The sequence below is a fragment of the Bos javanicus genome, chromosome 28 (assembly GCF_032452875.1).
Source record: "Bos javanicus breed banteng chromosome 28, ARS-OSU_banteng_1.0, whole genome shotgun sequence".
NCBI lineage: Eukaryota > Metazoa > Chordata > Mammalia > Artiodactyla > Bovidae > Bos > Bos javanicus.
Window position 1 is genome coordinate 44272096 of NC_083895.1, and position 18467 is coordinate 44290562.

Here is an 18467-nt window from a genome sequence, read left to right on the forward strand (position 1 = left end):
CAGAGGAATATTTTGAAAGCTAAAGCTGAAATTCATCATGTCTACAACATTCTGTTGCATGTTAATCACTTTTAGCCTAAGTTACGGAGAAGGCAGTGGCACCCCACTCCAGTACTCTTGCCTGGAAAATCCCATGAGCGGAGGAGCCTGGTAGGCTGCAGTCCATGGGGTCTCGAAGAGTCGGACACAACTGAGCGACTTCACTTTCACTTTTCACTTTCATGCATTGGAGAAGGAAGTGGCAACCCACTCCAGTGTTCTTGCCTGGAGAATCCCAGGGACGGGGGAGCCTGGTGGGCTGCCGCCTATGGGGTCGCACAGAGTGGGACACGACTGAAGTGACTTAGCAGCAGCCTAAGTTACTCATCTATTAAGTGGCATAATAAATGCCTGTTTTTTCTCTGTTTCCTATGAGCCACGTAAGCAGTCACATCTAAATTCTCTACTTATACTTTTGTTGTTTTTAATCCACAAAGAGGCCTTTTTGAGTAGGGGAATGAGTTATCAGACTCAGTATCATTGCCTCCTCACACTCTTCCTGCTTCCGCTTCATCATGGAGCGAATAGTATGCCAAATGCACCCTCTCTAAGTCTCCCCGGTATCCTTAATGCAAGGGTGCCTTGGAAATTGTCCCTTCTGCCTTAGTCTTCTGAAGGCATTTTCTGGTGGCACTGCTACTTTCGTATCTTTGTCTGTATGGCCACACATGCTGTGGATCCCATTTCTTTCCATGTTTTCAGAGAGATTATTCTAACTGAAACCTTAGTTTTCTTTTTCATTCTCCTCGTCTCACCCTTCCCACCTTTTGCAGTCCTTTCTGTTAACAGATAAATATGCTCAGGTTGTCTTTGTATTATATATGTTATGCATGCTATGCTGTAGAATGTTATATATTGTATCTAATCTGGTCATCCTTTCTTGACCATATATCATTCTCCATCAATTTCCTCTCATCTTCTTTGCTAAAGTTCTCTAAAGACATAGTTACACCCACTTTGTAATTCTCACCTACGCTCATTCCAGTCTAGTTTCTACTCCCATCACTCCGCTTAGTTGACATTTCTATAGCATTCAGTACTTTTGGCCACTCTGTTCTTTAAAACACTCTTCCTTTGGCTTCTTCAGTGTATTCTCCCCATTTTCTATCTGTCTCTGGCTACATCTTTACTGACTTCTTTGTTGGCTTATCTTTCTCTAATTGCTCATTAAATTGTGGGTATCCACAAAGCTGACTCAAGGTTTTCTTGCTACAACATCCTCTTGAGTAATACCATTCTTTCTCATTGCTTTAATAACAATGCCAACTCTTAAATTTGTATCTTTCACCCAGACATCTCCTTGAGGTTCAGTTGTGTATCTAGCTAACAAATTGATAGTTCCGTTTGGATGTCTCAGGGATCTATCTCAACATGCTTAACATGTGTAACGTGTTTATAACTTCTCCTCTTCCTTTATATCTTCTTCAGCACCAAGACTGGTTTATTTTGGACTCAGTATATATAGTGCATGGATGAAGGACTCAAAACAAAACAAACAACACACAAAAACCCCTCACTTTACTCCTTACTAACTTTGTAATCATTAAGACTCAGTTTTATCACCTGTAAAATGAAAAAAACAATAGGTCCTTTCTTAATGTAATGCAACATCAGACAGAAGCAGTGTGTGGGGCTTCCAATAAGATGCGGTAGCAGGGACTGAATTTACTCTCTAGCCATAAGCAGTTATTAATAGAAAACCCTCATAGGACTGTTGTGAGGGTAAAAGAGTATTTATTAAACACTTGAAATAGGACATAGCATAAAGTAAGCTCTATATAAACTTTTACTTTTTTATAATTAAATATAGATACGGTAAAAAATTGTAGAATGAAGCTATAAAGTGCTGCTTTAAGGGTAAAGTAATAGTATTAAGTGTGCATATTATAAAAAGCAGTTCTCAAATCATTACTCTTAAGCTTCTGTTTAAAGAAACTAAAGAATAAGAGTAATGCCAAAACAAAAGGAGGAGTAAAGGCAAAAGCAGAAACCAAAGAAATACAAAAGTACAAAATAAAGAAAATCAGAAATTAAAACCTGGCTTTTTAAAAAGGTTGATAGTAGTGATAAAATGCTAGCCAGTTCAGTCACTCAGTTATGTCCGACTCTTTGCCACCCCACAGACTGCAGTGCACCAGGCGTCCCTGTTCATCATCAACTCCTGGGGTTTACCCAAACTCATGTCCATTGAGTCAATAATGCCATCCAACCATCTCATCCTCTGTCATCCCCTTTGCCTCCTGCCTTCAATCTTTCCCAATATCAGGGTCCTTCTTTTCAAATGAGTCACCTCTTCGCATCAGGTGGCTGAAGTATTGGAGTTTCAGCATCAGTCCTTCCAATGAACACCCAGGACTGATCTCCTTTAGGAAGGACTGGTTGAATCTCCTTGCAGTCCAAGGGACTTTCAAGAGTCTTCTCCAACACCACAGTTCAAAAGCATCAATTCTTTGGTGCTCAGCTTTCTTTATAGTCCACCTCTCACAGCCATACATGACCACTGGAAAAACCATAGCTTTGACTAGATGGACCTTTGTTGGCAAAGTAATGTCTCTGCTTTTTAATATGCTGTCTAGGTTGGTCATAGCTTTCCTTCCAAGAAATGAGTGTCTTTTAATTTCATGGCTGCAATCACCATCTGCAGTGATTTTGGAGCCCCCAAAAATAAAGTCAGCCACTGTTTCCACTGTTTCCCCATCTATTTGCCGTGAAGTAATGGGACCAAATGCCATGATCTTCATTGTCTGAATGTTGAGCTTTAAGCCAACTTTTTCACTCTCCTCTTTCACCTTCATCAAAAGGCTTTTTAGTTCCTCTTCACTTTCTGCCATAAGGGTGGTGTCATCTGCATATCTGAGGTTATTGATATTTCTCCCGGCAGTCTTGATTCCAGCTTGTGCTTCTTCCAGCCAAGTGTTTCTCATGATGTACTTTGCATAGAAGTTAAATAAGCAGGGTGACAATATACAGCCTTGACGTACTCCTTTTCGTATTTGGAACCAGTCTGTTGTTCCATGTCCAGTTCTAACTGTTGCTTCCTGACCTGCATGCTGGTTTCTCAAGAGGCAGAAAAGGTGTTCTGGTATTCCCATCTCTTTCAAAATTTTGTAGTTTATTGTGCTCGACACAGTCAAAGGCTTTGGCATAGTCAGTAAAGCAGAAATAGATGTTTTTCTGGAACTCTCTTGCTTTTTCCATGATCCAGCACATGTTGGTAATTTGATCTCTGGTTCCTCTGCCTTTTCTAAAACCAGCTTGAACATCTGGAAGTTCACAGTTCATGTATTGCTGAAGCCTGGCTTGGAGAATTTTGAGCATTACTTCACTAGTGTGTGAGATGAGTGCAATTGTGTGGTAGTTTGAGCATTCTTTGGCATTGCCTTTCTTTGGGATTGGAATGAAAACTGACCTTTTCCAGTCCTGTGGCCACTGCTAAGTTTAGCAAGCATCTGTTAATTTCTGGTTGCAGTCACCATTTGCAGTGATTTTGGAGCCCAAGAAATTAAAGTCTATCAGTGTTTTTCCATTGTTTCTCCATCTATTTGCCATGATGTGATGGGACTGAATCAGTAGTTATTAAAAACAAAAAAAGGATAACACTTTGACCAAGTAAGATTTGTTACAGGAATATAAGTTTGGTTTAAGTTTTGAAAATCAGTTAGTGTAATTCACTATATGAACCTACTAAGTAAGAAGGAAAAACTGTGATTACTGGAATAGATTCAGGAAAATCATTTGACAAAATTAAATGTTCTATAGTGATAGAAACTCAGTCAACTAGGGCTTGGAGGGGGACTTTCTTAGCCTGTTAAAGGCATCTAGTAAAGTCCAATAATTTGTATCACACTTTACATCACATTCAGTGGTATAAGACTGAATGCTTTCCCCCTGATAGGGAATGGGGACTGATGTTTGGTCATACCACTTCTTTTCAGGATTATAGTCATTGTAGTGAGGAAAGCAAAGGAAGTCAAAGCCATCCCAACTGGAAATGAAGAAGGAACTGCTTGCGTATGTAGAACAAAAAAAGTCTACTAAGTAAGTAACAAGTGAGCTTAGTATGAAGTTATTATACAACTTGTATTTCTTTGTACTAGCAATGAACAACTGAAATTTAAGTGAAAATAAAAACATCCACAATAGCATGTAAAAGTTGTTAATACTATGGAGAAGCTGAACAGAATTTTGCAAGATCTGTATATTGGAACCTATAAAATGTTGCTGAGGGAGCTTAAAGAAGAACCAAGTGAATGAATGAATATCATGAATATGGATCAGAAAACTGAAATGAGTATCAGAAAACTCAAAATTGTTATAGTATCATTTCTCCCCAAATTGATGTTTGTTACTCAGTACAGTTCCAATCAGTATATCCACAGGCTTTTTTGTAGAAATTGACAAATCTAGGGTCTTTCAACCTAGGCAAAGTTAATGAGACTTTTGGTTTCAGACAGTATTCTCTGGAGTATTACATGACTAGTTCAGTTATTGATTTTGGAGATGTTCCTCTGGGCTTTTCTTTTGTCTAATTAGTTTCTTTACCTTCTCAATTGCTTTCAATTAATTTATTTCTCCTTTAAAGCCTATACTGTTTGTACTTTTTGTTTAACTTTTATTTTTAACTCCACATATCTAAAACTTATTCATTTTATTTCTTTCATTTGTATTCAGTAGCTCACTAGTTTTCTTCTTCCAGCTCTTGCTCCCTCTCCTCTAATAGTGTAACCTCCAAGTAGCAGCTGGTCAAGGCACTCTCTTATTCTGTACTTTAACTTTCTGGTGGTTTCTATCCTACTCTTACGAATTCAGCTCTTAGTAACCGGTTCTTGAAGCGCCACATGATGTGGCCCCAGGGTACATCGTAGTGCCTGACACACAGTAAGCATTTAGCACACTTCAGATTAAATCTTTGCGTTAGAAGTCTCAGCAGTGCTCGGGCGTTTGTTGTTTCTCTTGTTAGCATTGTCTGAAGACCATACGCATGAGAAGTCCTTTAGATCTCATTGGCTTCTCAGCTTATCCTGGGATACGGAACTGTATGGCATGCATTTTAAGACTCATTTAATTTTGTTTTATCTTTTGGCTGTAGTTCATGCCATGTAGGGTCCTAGTTCCCTGTGGCCAGGGATCAAACCTGTACCCCTGCACTGAAAGCACAGAGCCTCAACCTTGGACCACCAGGGACGTCGTTTGCGTGCCTTTAACAATAGGCTGGTTTTGTCTAGTAAGGATAGGTGATGAGGTTTGTCAGTAACCAGTACTCAGATGGGTAGAAAAAGACTGCTTTGGCTTTAATCAGACAAATGGTTAAAAAAAAAGACTGTGGTCAGAACTTAGGTTATGCTTTAGGTGACCCAAGCAGTTTAAAGCAGTACCGTTTTGTTTCCTATCTCAGGATACTAAGTGCGTCTCTCACTTGTATTTTCTTATTTTTAAAGTAATTTTACCTTATCTCTTTTTTTAATCTTGTATTTTCTATCCTATTCTCATTTTTCAGCCATGACAGCCTCAGCACAGACAGCACACCCAGATGTTGCTGCTGGGCGTCAGGAGCTGCCGCAGCGGCAGCAGGTGCTCTGCTTGTTTGGCAGGAGGATAGGAGACGACTGGCCTGCCAGTTTGCTGTTCCTTCCACATGCACTTAATCAGATGGGGGACTGTTTTTGAATGAAAGTTTATCAGTTACAAAAATTAAGATTTTAACACTATAATCAACACATGAAAAGGACTAGTTTAAATTTTTAAACTGTAAGTGATCTTAAAAACATGTTTAGTTATAATATTTGCCTTTTTTGTTTTTGTCTTTTTTAAACTATCAGTTATTTCTAAGTGTAACAGATGCTAACTAGGCTCTGTGGTATTTTTTCTTTCTAACTGTGATTTGTAATGAAGCAGCTCTTTTAACATGATCTAGCAATCTGTGAACAGAGTAATGACTTGGATTTTAAGATTAAGCAAATTCATTTTGTTAACATCACATTTTGTTCCATTTTGCAGCTTTGTGGTGAATTTTTGGATGAAGCCATTAAATTAATTGCTTGCCACCATGAGCAGAAGCAAGCGTGACAGCAATTTTTATAGTGTAGAGATTGGAGATTCTACATTCACAGTCCTGAAACGGTATCAGAATTTAAAACCTATAGGTTCAGGAGCCCAAGGAATAGTATGGTAAGTTTTTACTTCCAAAGTTAGGCAAAAAAATCATTAACTGCTTTGTTTTCTCCTCTCATAAATTCCATGGTAAATGTTTAGCTTGCCTCAAAAAATTAAATTAAAACTATAAGATTAAAGCTGTAATAATAAGTTGTTTTCTTCTGACATTAAGGTTTTTTATTATTATTCAGAAAACATAACTTTATAAATCAGCTCTGTCATCCCTAAGTGTAAATTATGATTAAATACTTGGTCTTAAGCCACATAAAGACAAGTATCTATATCAGGAATGAATAAGTGGCATGCTTATTAATTCTATGTCTATTCCCATAACTAACTGTTCAGTAAGACGCTTCACTTAATCATCACTTTTACACTGTAATGAAATTCTGGAATTTCATAAATCTTATTTTACACTGGGGAATAAAGTCAGCTAACGTCTCATCGTATGTATTTCAAAACTATATGTATCTTTAAAATTGACTTACAAGCTAATTTCTACAAAAGACCTAGGCTTTATAGATCATTATGATTCCTTATAAACTGAAAATCAAAACACTCTTTGGGACAGTTCTGTTAATGATAAGTTAGCATAATAAGCTAGTGTTGGGGAGTCTAAGCCTCACTCAAGCATAATTATATCTGTATTACCTCTTCTTGGACCAGATTTGTTTTTGAATCTATTAAAAATCCTAAGTGTTTACAATCCTGCAGTTCTTCCAGGTTCAAGAAAAACTCTTGCACACAGCTCTTGCGTATGTCCAGAAAGAGACATATCTAGCACGGTCCTTTGCAATGCCATTTACAATAGCAAAGTTGGGAATAGTATCGAATCTGTCAGTAGGAGAAGAGAAGCACAGTGGAATGCTGTGTACCATTTAAAATGAACGAGCTATATGTATCAACAAGGATAATCAGAAAGGTAATGTTGAGTTTAAAAGCAAGATGTAGAATATACATATATATGTAGTTTAGAATATATAAAGCAATATTGTGTATAATTTATGAACGCAAAGATGTAAAAACATTCATAAACACCAAACTCAGAGTAGTACTTACCTCTGAGAATAAGGGAAAAGGAAAGGGCTTTACCAATAATAATATATTTCTTTTAAAAAACTTCAGTAGAATAATGGTGAAATATTAGAATCAGTAAATTTGTGTAATGGGAACAGTAACACCACCAACTTTTAACAGGCATGAATTTGAGTAAATTCCGGGGGATAGGGGAGGATAGAGGAGCCTGGTATACTGCAGTCCATGGGTCCACGAAGAGTCAGACATGATCTAGTGACGGAACAGCAACAACAAAAATATCTATTCTCTTTTCTGTATTCTTAATTTATGGGCTGTAGTTTATACTGTCACAAATTACAGAAGCTGGGTCATTTTACAAAGCATTATTGGCTGACTGGTTATCATTTTAACTAATCACATTTAACCACAAGTTAAATTTGAATAAAATAATGTGGTAATTATCAATGTTGTAAGAATTTTGAAAGCAAACTCTTGATTCAGATTCTAGCTCTTTGATTTATTAACTTTGTGACGCATGGCAAATTTACTCTTCTGTAGCCTATTTCCCCACCTAATATATGCATGGTTGTTGTGAGGAATATATTATTTATAAAATGGTTAATGGTATTTGAAAAATGTAGTTTCTGTACTGTTGAGTTGTGCCCCAAGGCCACAGAAGCAGGACCTAGGACCAGGGTCATCTCCAAAGCTAATTGAGCCCCTTGTAACTGTCGCCAGGAGCCCCCGATCATCGCCAACAAGCTTCCTGACTCCAAATTAGGCAACGATGCCCACTCCAGTAAACACCTGTAGCACCCCAGCCAGTCACCTAGGAATTTCCTTTATGTTGAGGCTGTAAAAATGGGCTGTGAGCTCACGAAAACTGTAGACTCTCCCCAGTCCACCGCGCTTGCAGTGCCCGTATGATCTCTGCTCTATGTGCTTAATAAACTCACTCCCTTCTGAAATACTCTGTGTCTGGAAATTCTTTTCCAACCTGCACTTGGACTGCCTCAACAGGTACCTTCACTTAATCCTCAGGTAAGTGCTTTTTGAAATTTATGTACCAGAATTTTTTTTTTAATTGCTTTGGAAAGTAACACCAGTCCTAAGGAATAAATGCCTTCACATTTTTGATTATTCCTTCCAAAACATGACTATGAAATAGACAAATAATAACTTTTTTAAAGGCACTGTTGTCTTATTGTCAGAATCAACTGGAGAACTTAATTTTTTTTAAAAGACATTATTTTGGGCCCCAGTTTTAGATAGTAAGATTCATTGAGTCTGGATTGGGGCCTCTGAATACCCAGGTGTTTCTAATTTGTGCAAGATTCATTGGGTCTGGATTGGGGCCTCTGAATACCCAGGTGTTTCTAATTTGTGCACGTTTAAGAATCAATAATTAGAAATCTAACTTCCTTGGATACAAAATAGTTCAATGAGATACTTGTATTTTTCAATTTTAGACTTTGAAAGATTACTTTGATACAGTAGATAAAAAATTAATAGGAATGAAGTTAATGGTTAAAAATATAACATGCTTTATCTGAAACAATCAAAACTTCTAAACATTTGCATGACCTCTGGTTTTTTTTGTTTTGCCTTTTTTTTTTTAATTTGGGAAAAACATATCTGTAAATAATGGCATTTTCTAATAAAAATAATATGTTTTGGTATGTGTATGTATATATATATGTATATAGGCAATAGTTATGGTATATAGAATGTACAGATGTATCCTTTTATGCAGTGCCAATTTCTTAATACATAATTTCTTCGCTATATTTAATACAGTAAGATAACCACCAAAAAAACTCAAGTTTCCAATTAGTCCAGTCCCTCAGTCGTGTCTGACTCTTTGCAAACGCATGAACCACAGCACACCAGGCCTCCCTGTCCATCACCAACTCCCGGAGTTTGCCCAAATTCATGTCCATTGAGTCGGTGATGCCATCCAACCATCTCATCCTCTGTTGTCCCCTTCTCCTCCTGCCCTCAATCTTTCCCAGCATCAGGGTCTTTTCAAATCAGTCAGCTCTTCGCATGAGTTGGCCAGAGTATTGGAGTTTGAGCTTCAACATCAGTCCTTCCAATGAATACCCAGGAGTGATCTCCTTTATGTTGAACTGGATGGATCTCCTTGCAGTCCAAGGGACTTTCAAGAGTCTTCTCCAACACCACACTTCAAAAGCATCAATTCTTCAGTGCTCAGCTTTCTTTACAGTCCAACTCACATCCATACATGACCACTGGAAAAACCATAGCCTTGACTAGACGGACCTTTGTTGACAAAGTAATGTCCCTGCGTTGTAATATGCTGTCTAGGTTGGTCATAACTTTCCTTCCAAGAAGTAAGCGTCTTAGGTTTCATGGTTGCAATCACCATCTGTAGTGATTTTGGAGCCTAAAAAAATAGTCAGCCACTGTTTCCACTGTTTCCCCATCTTTTTGCTATGAAGTGATGGGACCAGATGCCATGATCTTAGTTTTCTGAATGTTGAGCTTTAAGCCAACTTTTTCACTCTCCTCTCTCACTTCCATCAAGAGGCTCTTTAGTTCTTTACTCTCTGCCATAAGGGTGGTGTCATCTGCATATCTGAGGTTATGGATATTTCTCTCGGCAATCTTGATTCCAACTTGTGCTTCTTCCAGCCCAGCGTTTCTCATGATGTACTCTGCATATAAGTTAAATAAGCAGGGTGACAATATACAGCCTTGACGTACTCCTTTTCCTCTCTGGAACCAGTCTGTTGTTCCATGTCCAGTTCTAAGTGTTGCTTCCTGACCTGCCTGAAAGTTTCTCAAGAGGCAGGAGAGGTGGTCTGGTATTCCCATCTCTTTCAGAATTTTCCACAGTTTATTGTGATCCACACAGTCAAGCTGTGAGGGCTTCCCTCATAGCTCAGTTGGTAAAGAATCTGCCTGCCATGCCAGAGACCCTGGTTTGATTCCTGGGTCAGGAAGATCCCCTGGAGAAGGGAAAGGCTACCCACTCCAGTATTCTGGCCTGGAGAATTCCATGGACTGTATAATCCATGGGGTCGCAAAGAGTCGGGCACGACTGAGCGACTTTCCCTTTCACACAAAGGCTTTGGCATAGTCAGTAAAGCAGAAATAGATGTTTTTCTGGAATTCTTTTGCTTTTTCAATGATCCAGTGGATGTTGGCAATTGGATCTCTGGTTCCTCTGCCTTTTCTAAAACCAGCTTGAACATCTGGAAGTTCACGGTTCACATACTGCTGAAGCCTGGCTTGGAGAATTTTGAGTATTACTTCACTAGCGTGTGAGATGAGTGCAGTTGTGCGGTAGTTTGAGCATTCTTTGGCGTTGCCTTTCTTTGGGATTGGAATGAAAACTGACCTTTTCCAGTCCTGTGGCCAGTGCTGAGTTTTCCAAATTTGCTCACATATTGAGTGCAGCACTTTCACAGCATCATCTTTCAGGATTTGAAATAGCTCAACTGGAATTCCATCACCTCCACTAGCTTTGTTCGTAGTGATACTTCCTAAGGCCCACTCGACTTCACATTCCAGGATGTCTGGCTCTAGGTGAGTGATCACACCATGCTGATTATCTGGGTTGTGAAAGTCTTTTTTGTACAGTTCTTCTGTGTATTCTTGCCACCTCTTCTTAATATCTTCTGCTTCTGTTAAGTCCATACCATTTCTGTCCTTTATTGAGCCCATCTTTGCATAAAATGTTCCCTGGGCATTTCTAATTTTCTTGAAGAGATCTCTATTTTCCCATTCTATTGTTTTCCTCTATTAGGAATAGGTTAGAGAATAATTTAGGTTGGAGAATAGGTTCCAATAAGGTTAGAGAACAATTTTAATCAGTATTATGCTACCTTTGGGCTTCCCTGGTGGCTCAGTGGTAAAGAATCCCCTTGCTGGTATAGGAGATGTGAGTTCTATCCCTGAATCAGAAAGATCACCTGGAGAAGAAAATGGCAACGCACTCCAGTATTCTTGTCTGGGAAATCCCATGGACAGAGGAGCATGGCGGGCTACCGTCCATAGGGCTGCAAAGAGTTGGATACAACTTAGCAACTAAACAACAACAAATGCTGATTTTCCAAGTATTACATAAAGAGAAATCATCTTTTATAATGGTCCAGGATGAAAAGCCGGAGAAGGCAATGGCACCCCACTCTAGTACTCTTGCCTGGAAAATCCCATGCACAGAGGAGCCTGGTGGGCTGCAGTCCATGGAGTCTCGAAGAGTCGGACACGACTGAGTGACTTCACTTTCACTTTTCACTTTCATACATTGGAAAAGGAAATGGCAACCCACTCCAGTGTTCTTGCCTAGAGAATCCCAGGGACGGGGAGCCTGCTGGGCTGCCATCTATGGGATCGCACAGAGTCGGACACGACTGAAGTGACTTAGCAGCAGCAGCAGGAAAAGCATGACCTTATGTCTCAGTCTTCTAGACTCAGCTTTGCCTTCAACCTTCTGGCTGACTTTGAACAAATTAGTTAGCCTCTCTGGCCCTATGTCAGGCAGTGATTAATCCAAATGATTTTTTAAATCTCTTCAGTCATACTATTCTATAACTTGTAGGCACTTTACCTTACTTGTGCTTTACTTTCTTTGACCTGCCATTTGTGAAATGTACCATTTATCAGTGTCATATGGTAGAGAGATGAAGAGTTAATGAATATAGTGTTATATTTCCCAGAATTATAGGTGTTTCATTAATAGTTATGAGGTGGCTTCTGGTGTCCTGAAATCTAGCATTTATAAATACCTTGATTTTTAATTGCACCTCCAAAACAAATTTTGTGTTTACTTTTATAAAATAGTCTTTCATATGGATGCCTTTATATGTACTTTGCTCTTTCTGTGTTCATTTTGTTGTGTCTGAAGAGGAGAAGGTGATGTAGGATTCTTCAACAGGTGTTTTGAGTAGAATTTATGAGCACATGTATTTTTATCCTGTCTTGTCTTAATGTCGATTTGGGTGAGGCCTTCGTGTAGGCTCTCGGGTGTGTCTGTTGGACTTGAGTGCTCGTTACAGCTTTGTGCATCATGTGCCCATTGTGTGCCAGGTGGGTCTGGGGTGACCCCCAGTGAACACAGCCTCTTTCTTCACAGTTCATTTTTGCTTTTAATCCATTAATATTTTAAGAAACGTGTTGAGTACTAAGGGCTGGAAATTGATTGAGTTGCATTTATCTTTGGAGAAAGTGAGAAATCTACACGAATGTTTCATAATTAAGTTTGCAGATTTTTGATTAAATTTTTGTTGTTTTGAAATTTTTTATTACAGTGCAGCTTATGATGCCATTCTTGAAAGAAACGTTGCAATCAAGAAGTTAAGTCGGCCATTTCAGAATCAAACTCATGCTAAGCGTGCTTACAGAGAGCTAGTTCTCATGAAATGTGTAAATCACAAAAATGTAAGTGAACATTCAGAACATTTCTTAAGTGGAAAATCAAGACCTCTTCATGAATACCTGAATATCAAAATCTTGTAAAATAGTAGGTGTTTTAAGTTGTTCTTTTGGGTTGAAACATTGCTTAAAAGTGTATCTGCATTGTGAAATTTTTCTCAACTTTATTAAATATTAGATGAAAAATACTTTATGAAATGAAGATTGTGTAATTTTCTGACATCTACTTTTCAAGAGGAATTTTAAACAGGTAGATGTTTTAGAACTCTATGTAGGGTTTATCTCATCTGCTTTTTGTTTTCTGTTAAGCTGACATTTCAGAAAACTGGAACCTTTGCACATAGATGAATTAGTTCCCATTATTCTTTGACATTGGAACTTTATTTAATAATATTGGATAAAGCAGTTTAGCAGAAACTTTAAAAAATATTTAAATGAAATTAGTAAAACATTCCCAGTTCTATTTTCTAGTGGTTATAAAAACTTAGGCATATGACTTTCACCCTTTTATATTTTTTCATTCAAAAATGCCTTTCTGAAATCCATATATTATATGTCTGGTGGCATTTCTCCAATCTGTTGCTGTTCTTTGTTATCATTGCTGTCGTTGTTTCTGTTCACAGAAGTGAAGTTTCTCAGTGAATTTGTACATGTTTCTAGTAATGTTTACTTCTTTCAAAGTGGTCCTGTGCCACCCATTTAATCAGCCCTTGACTTCTGTTTGTCCAGTGCACAACTGATGCAATTTTCTTCATTTCTCTTTTGGAAAAGAAGACAGCTATCCATTTTAATCTTTTTTATGTAACAGCTTTATTATGATACAATTCACATACAACTAATCCATTTAATTCATTGGTTTTCAGTTAATTCACTGATATATGTGACTATCACCATAGTAGGTTCTATAGCGTCTTCATCACCTTACAAAGAAACCCTCTTCCTTTGGCTCACATTCCCCCATCTCCCTCGTTCTCAGTTCTGAGAAACCACTGATATCCTTTGATACCAGGCTTCTACTCTGGGATTGACTAGATATTAATGAGAATGGTTTTACTATTTCTCCAAGTCTCCAAGTGTGTAGTTCATCTGGTTAGACATGTTAGGAGGCATTCATTTAGAACAGTTGGATACTTATTCCTCTGTCTTAAACAAATCTGTTTTACCCTCTCCTATCTGAAAATTATTTTTCAGAATTTTAACACTGAACATGTACTGAACATGTATTTGGATGTCTTCTGTGAGCAAAGCCTCATGCTTAAATGACTCACACGGGCTCTGCTGCATGAAGTTTATGTCTAGAAAAACATTCTAAGTATAATTGTCAACACATTTCAAAAATATGTGTCAGGTATTTTCTTATATGTCAGAATTGCGAAAAGGAGTAAGAGGCAGTTGTGAAAGCACACCAGTGTATTAAATGCCATAATAACATCGATGTTGTGGGGCCAAAGTAGACTACTCCACTCTGTCAAGAACCAGGCATTGTCAGACCCTACGAAAAAAGCCTATCTTGAAGATTTGGTAGCATTTAGTAAGAAAGTGACAAACATAGGGAATAGAATGTTTAAAGGCCTTGGCAGTTTTTGAGAAACAGCCTTCTTGCTCAAGTATCAAGTTTAATAGAAGGCTTAGCAAGAGATGAAGTGGGTTGCTGTCCTGTCATGGAGGGCTTTGAATGTACTGCAGGGGAGTTTTAGAAATTTTTTTGGTGGCTTTAGATTTCTGAAAAGGTGAGTAATACTATCTTTTTATTACCATATATCATAGACAGTAAAATGGTAGTTGGATTTGCAGAAAACCATTGTTAGGGAACCAAGTGTTAGAAGTTATTACAGCATGAACAGTCTAGATGAGATGTTAGACACCTCAACATATGTAACAGCACAGGGGGTGAAAAGAGGTTGAAATTTACCCTGATAATAGTGAATAGATAGCATTCTTTTATTTATTATGGTGCAAATGGGGTCCATGGGGTCACAGAGAGTTGGACACAACTGAGAGACTGCACTTTCACTTTTCAGATATTGAGAAAAAGAGTAAAAAATCACTCTGTGCTTTCTGTTGTAAAAAAGAAGATACTCTGGAAAAGTAAGAGGTTTGGGTTGGAAGGATAATGAATTCAATTTTATATTATTTTGAGAGACCTCATGTGAAGTAGCAATGAGAATCTGAGACTCATAAACCTGAAGAACCTTTAATGAGTATTTGGAATTATCCATATAGATTTGGAGGAAAAAACATACATAGTATCACCCAGGAAAAGGGTACAAATAGAGAAGGGAGGAGGATTGGAAAAAGAATAGTGGAAAAGATTGCATGCCTATGGATAAACTGGTGAACTAGATGGGAAATGAGGAAATCTGGGAAAGTGCAGTTTTATGAAGAACCAGGAGTCAAAAGGGCTGAGGTTATATAAAAGTACTGAGTTGTATAAAAGCTGGCAGAAAGTACTTAAGATTTGCTTACAGATTATGTAGAGGACTGTATAATATAGGTCCATAATAATTGAATGTGCATAAATGGAATGGATTTTCTGGAGCTCTTCTGTTGGTATAGTTTGTGTGTGTGTGTGTAAGACTGTGTTTTAGAGCAGTTTTAGGTTCACAGCAAATCTGAAGAAAAGTACAGAGATGTCCCATATATCCCCTGCCTGCATACATGCATAGCTTCCTGCATTATTAACATCCCCCACCAGAATGGTACATTTTTTTATAATCAGTGAACCTACATTGACATATACTTATCACCCAGAGTCCAGAGTTTGCCTTAGGGTTCACTCTTGGTGGTGTACATTCTGTGGGTTTGGACGACTGTGTAATGATGCATATATCTACCATTATAGTCTCATTCAGAGTCTTGTCTCTGCCCTTAATATCCTCTGTGCTCTGCTTCTCTCCCTGCCCCCAGCCCTGGCCATGAAGGTTTAATATATAAGATAAGGCAATTACTTAAGCTTAGAACATTAGACTTGAAAAACTTCATACAGAGAGTGGCTTTTTTTTAATCCATGTATTTGCAGTTTCCAAATGAAAAATTTTCTATTTCTCTGCTTTTGCCACAGATAATTGGCCTTTTGAATGTTTTTACACCACAGAAATCCCTAGAAGAATTTCAAGATGTGTAAGTGTAATAATTAAAATTTTGTTGATACATATTATTCTTTGATTGTTACTGCATACTTTAGCTGTTATCTTTTTTCGCCCATAAAGTTACATAGTCATGGAGCTCATGGATGCAAATCTTTGTCAAGTGATTCAGATGGAGCTAGATCATGAAAGAATGTCCTACCTGCTCTATCAGATGCTGTGTGGGATCAAGCACCTTCACTCTGCTGGAATTATTCACCGGGTTAGTAGAAAAAATGGTCATATCTTTTTTTAATCATTGAGGTTAAATTGATGTAACATAGAATTCACGGTATTTCAGAGTGTGCAGTTCAGTGATATTTAGTGCACTCACAGCATTGTGCAACCACTACCGATAGCAAATTTCAAAATAGTTTCATTGCTCCAAAAGGAAACTACCTAGCCCTGGTGGTCATCCCATCCCTTCTCTCCCCAACCCTGACATATACCCGTCTCCTCTCGGTGTCCATGGATCTACCTCTCTGGATGTTTCATATAAGTAGAGTCATACAGTAGATGAGCTTTTTGTCTGGCTGCTTTAACTTGGCATAATGTTTTCAGTTCCACCTGTATTAAGGTGTGTATCAGTAGTCCGTTCCTTTTTATGACTGGTGAATATTCTCTTGTATATATTTACCACATTTTATCTGTTCATCCATTAATGGACATCTGGGTTATTTCCACCTGTTAGCTTTTAGTGCTGTTAAAAACATTAAGGTAGAAGTATTTGAGTTCCTGTTTTTAGTTCTTTTGGGTATCTACCTAGGAGTTTTATTGCTGGGTCTTTTTTTTTTTTTTTGTGATAGTCTGGTGTTTATTTTGTTACGGCAGGTACACTTGAGTTTCAAAAATTTAAAACATATAAAAAGTGGTTAGGGACTAACATTTGTATCAACAGTTGATAAATGTCTAAGATTGTTTATTATACAGCAGGGTACAATGGTAGTGCTAACGCCAACAGGGCACTGTGGAAATTAGTCTAAAAATTATTATTAGGCTTTATACAAGCAGCATCATTTGCTGCTGTTTTAGAATTTGGGGACACAGTCTGCTTCTAATGCTAAGCAGTCCATGAACACTTTTAATGTTATACAGTGTTATAGTAATTAGTTTGGCAAATGTTTCAAAATAAAGTAGAAATGTATTCATAACATCACAGAAATGCACATACAGTTTTGTTTTCAATAAGAACCATAATAGGTACAGGTCAGAACTCTTCCCTATATGAAATAATTTACACACGATGAATGCTATAATATCACTATCTAAAATAATCACTAAATACAATTATTTTTCAGAAATAAACAAGCAAAGGTTTTTTTTTCATTATCAAATATCAAAAACATAGAGAATGTATTATTTAACTTTCTGAAGAACCAGCAAATTGTTCCCCACAGTGGGTACACCATTTTACATTTCCAGCAATGGTACACAAAAATTCCAATTTCCCCAAATCTTTGCTGATTCCTAATGACTTTTTCATTCTAGCCATCCTAGTGAGTATGAAGTGGTATCTCATTGTGGTTTTAATTTGCATTTCTCTAATGACATTAAGCATCTTTTCACGATTGTTTTGTATTTGTATATCTTCTTGGAAGAAATATCTATTTAAGCCCTTTGCCCATTTTTTAATTGAGTTGTTTGTCTTTTTGTTGTTATCAGGATTCTTTATATATTCTGAATACTGAATCCTTATCAGATGAGTAATTTGTAAATATTTTCTCCTATTTTGTATGTTGTCTTTTCACTTTCTTGATCTCTCTTGATATGCAAACATTTTAATTTTCATTAAAATCAGTTTATGTTTTCTTTGGTTGTTTGTACTTTTAGTGTCTTACGTGAGAATCCATTGTCGAATTCAAGATCATAAAGATTTACTCTTAGTCTTTCACTGATCGTTTTAGCTCTTACGTTTGGGTCGTTGACCCATTTTGAGTTAATTTTCATGTATGATCTGAGATAAGGTGCTAATAACTTCATTCTTTTGCTTGTGGAAATCCAGCTGTCCTAGCACCATTTATTAAGAGAGACCGTTGTTTCCTCACTGAATGATTTTGGCATCCTTACTGAAATTCAGTTGGCTGTAGACATAGGGTTTTATTTCTGGACTCTCTGTTCCCACCTCCATTGGTCTTTGTGTCTGTGCTTTTATCAGTACCGCTTTATTTTGAACACTGCAGCTGAGTAGTGAATTTTGAAATGGAGTAGTACGAGTCCATCACCTTCACTCTTTCTCAATATCATTTTGACTTTTGAGGTCTCCTTGTGATTCCATAGGAATTTTGAGTATCAGCTTTTCCATTTCCACTGAAAAGGCCATTGGAATTGTAATAATAATAAGGATTTCATTGACTCTGTAGGTTGCTTGGGTAGTTTTGCTGTCTTAACTATATTTAGTATTCCAATTCACAAATACAGGTTGTCTTTCCACTTAGGTTGTATTAGTCTGTTTTGTGTACCATAACAAAACAGCACAGACTAGGTGGCCTAAACAAGAGAAATTTATTTTCTCACAGTTTTTGGACGTTAGAAGTCCAGGACCAACATGCAAGTAAATTGCGTTTCTAGTGAGATCTCTCTTCCTGATGTGGAGGTAGCCGCCTTCTTGCCGTGTCCTCATATGCCCTTCCTTCCATGCTTGTAAAAAGAGAGACAAACTCTGGTGTCTGTGTTTCTTTTCTTATAAGGACACCAGTTCTTGTGCATTGAGCCCAACCCTTATGGCTTCATTTA

At 37.6% G+C, this 18467-nt stretch overlaps 1 protein-coding gene across 11 annotated transcripts in view; it reads left to right on the forward strand.

Moving 5' to 3' along the window:
* The window catches only part of MAPK8 (mitogen-activated protein kinase 8), a 97711-nt gene that overhangs the window by 59275 nt on the left and 19969 nt on the right, over positions 1-18467 (forward strand). For 7 of the 11 annotated variants that reach the window (XM_061405637.1, XM_061405629.1, XM_061405628.1 and 4 more), the window contains exons 2-5: positions 6037-6207; positions 12486-12615; positions 15671-15729; positions 15819-15957. In XM_061405637.1, coding sequence (XP_061261621.1) covers positions 6086-6207; positions 12486-12615; positions 15671-15729; positions 15819-15957 — 450 coding nt within the window. In that variant the 5' untranslated portion in view covers positions 6037-6085. Of the gene's footprint in view, positions 1-3974; positions 4078-5536; positions 5788-6036; positions 6208-12485; positions 12616-15670; positions 15730-15818; positions 15958-18467 lie in introns of all 11 variants that reach the window. The other 4 variants (XM_061405630.1, XM_061405638.1, XM_061405631.1 and 1 more) reach the window with 3 other exon arrangements.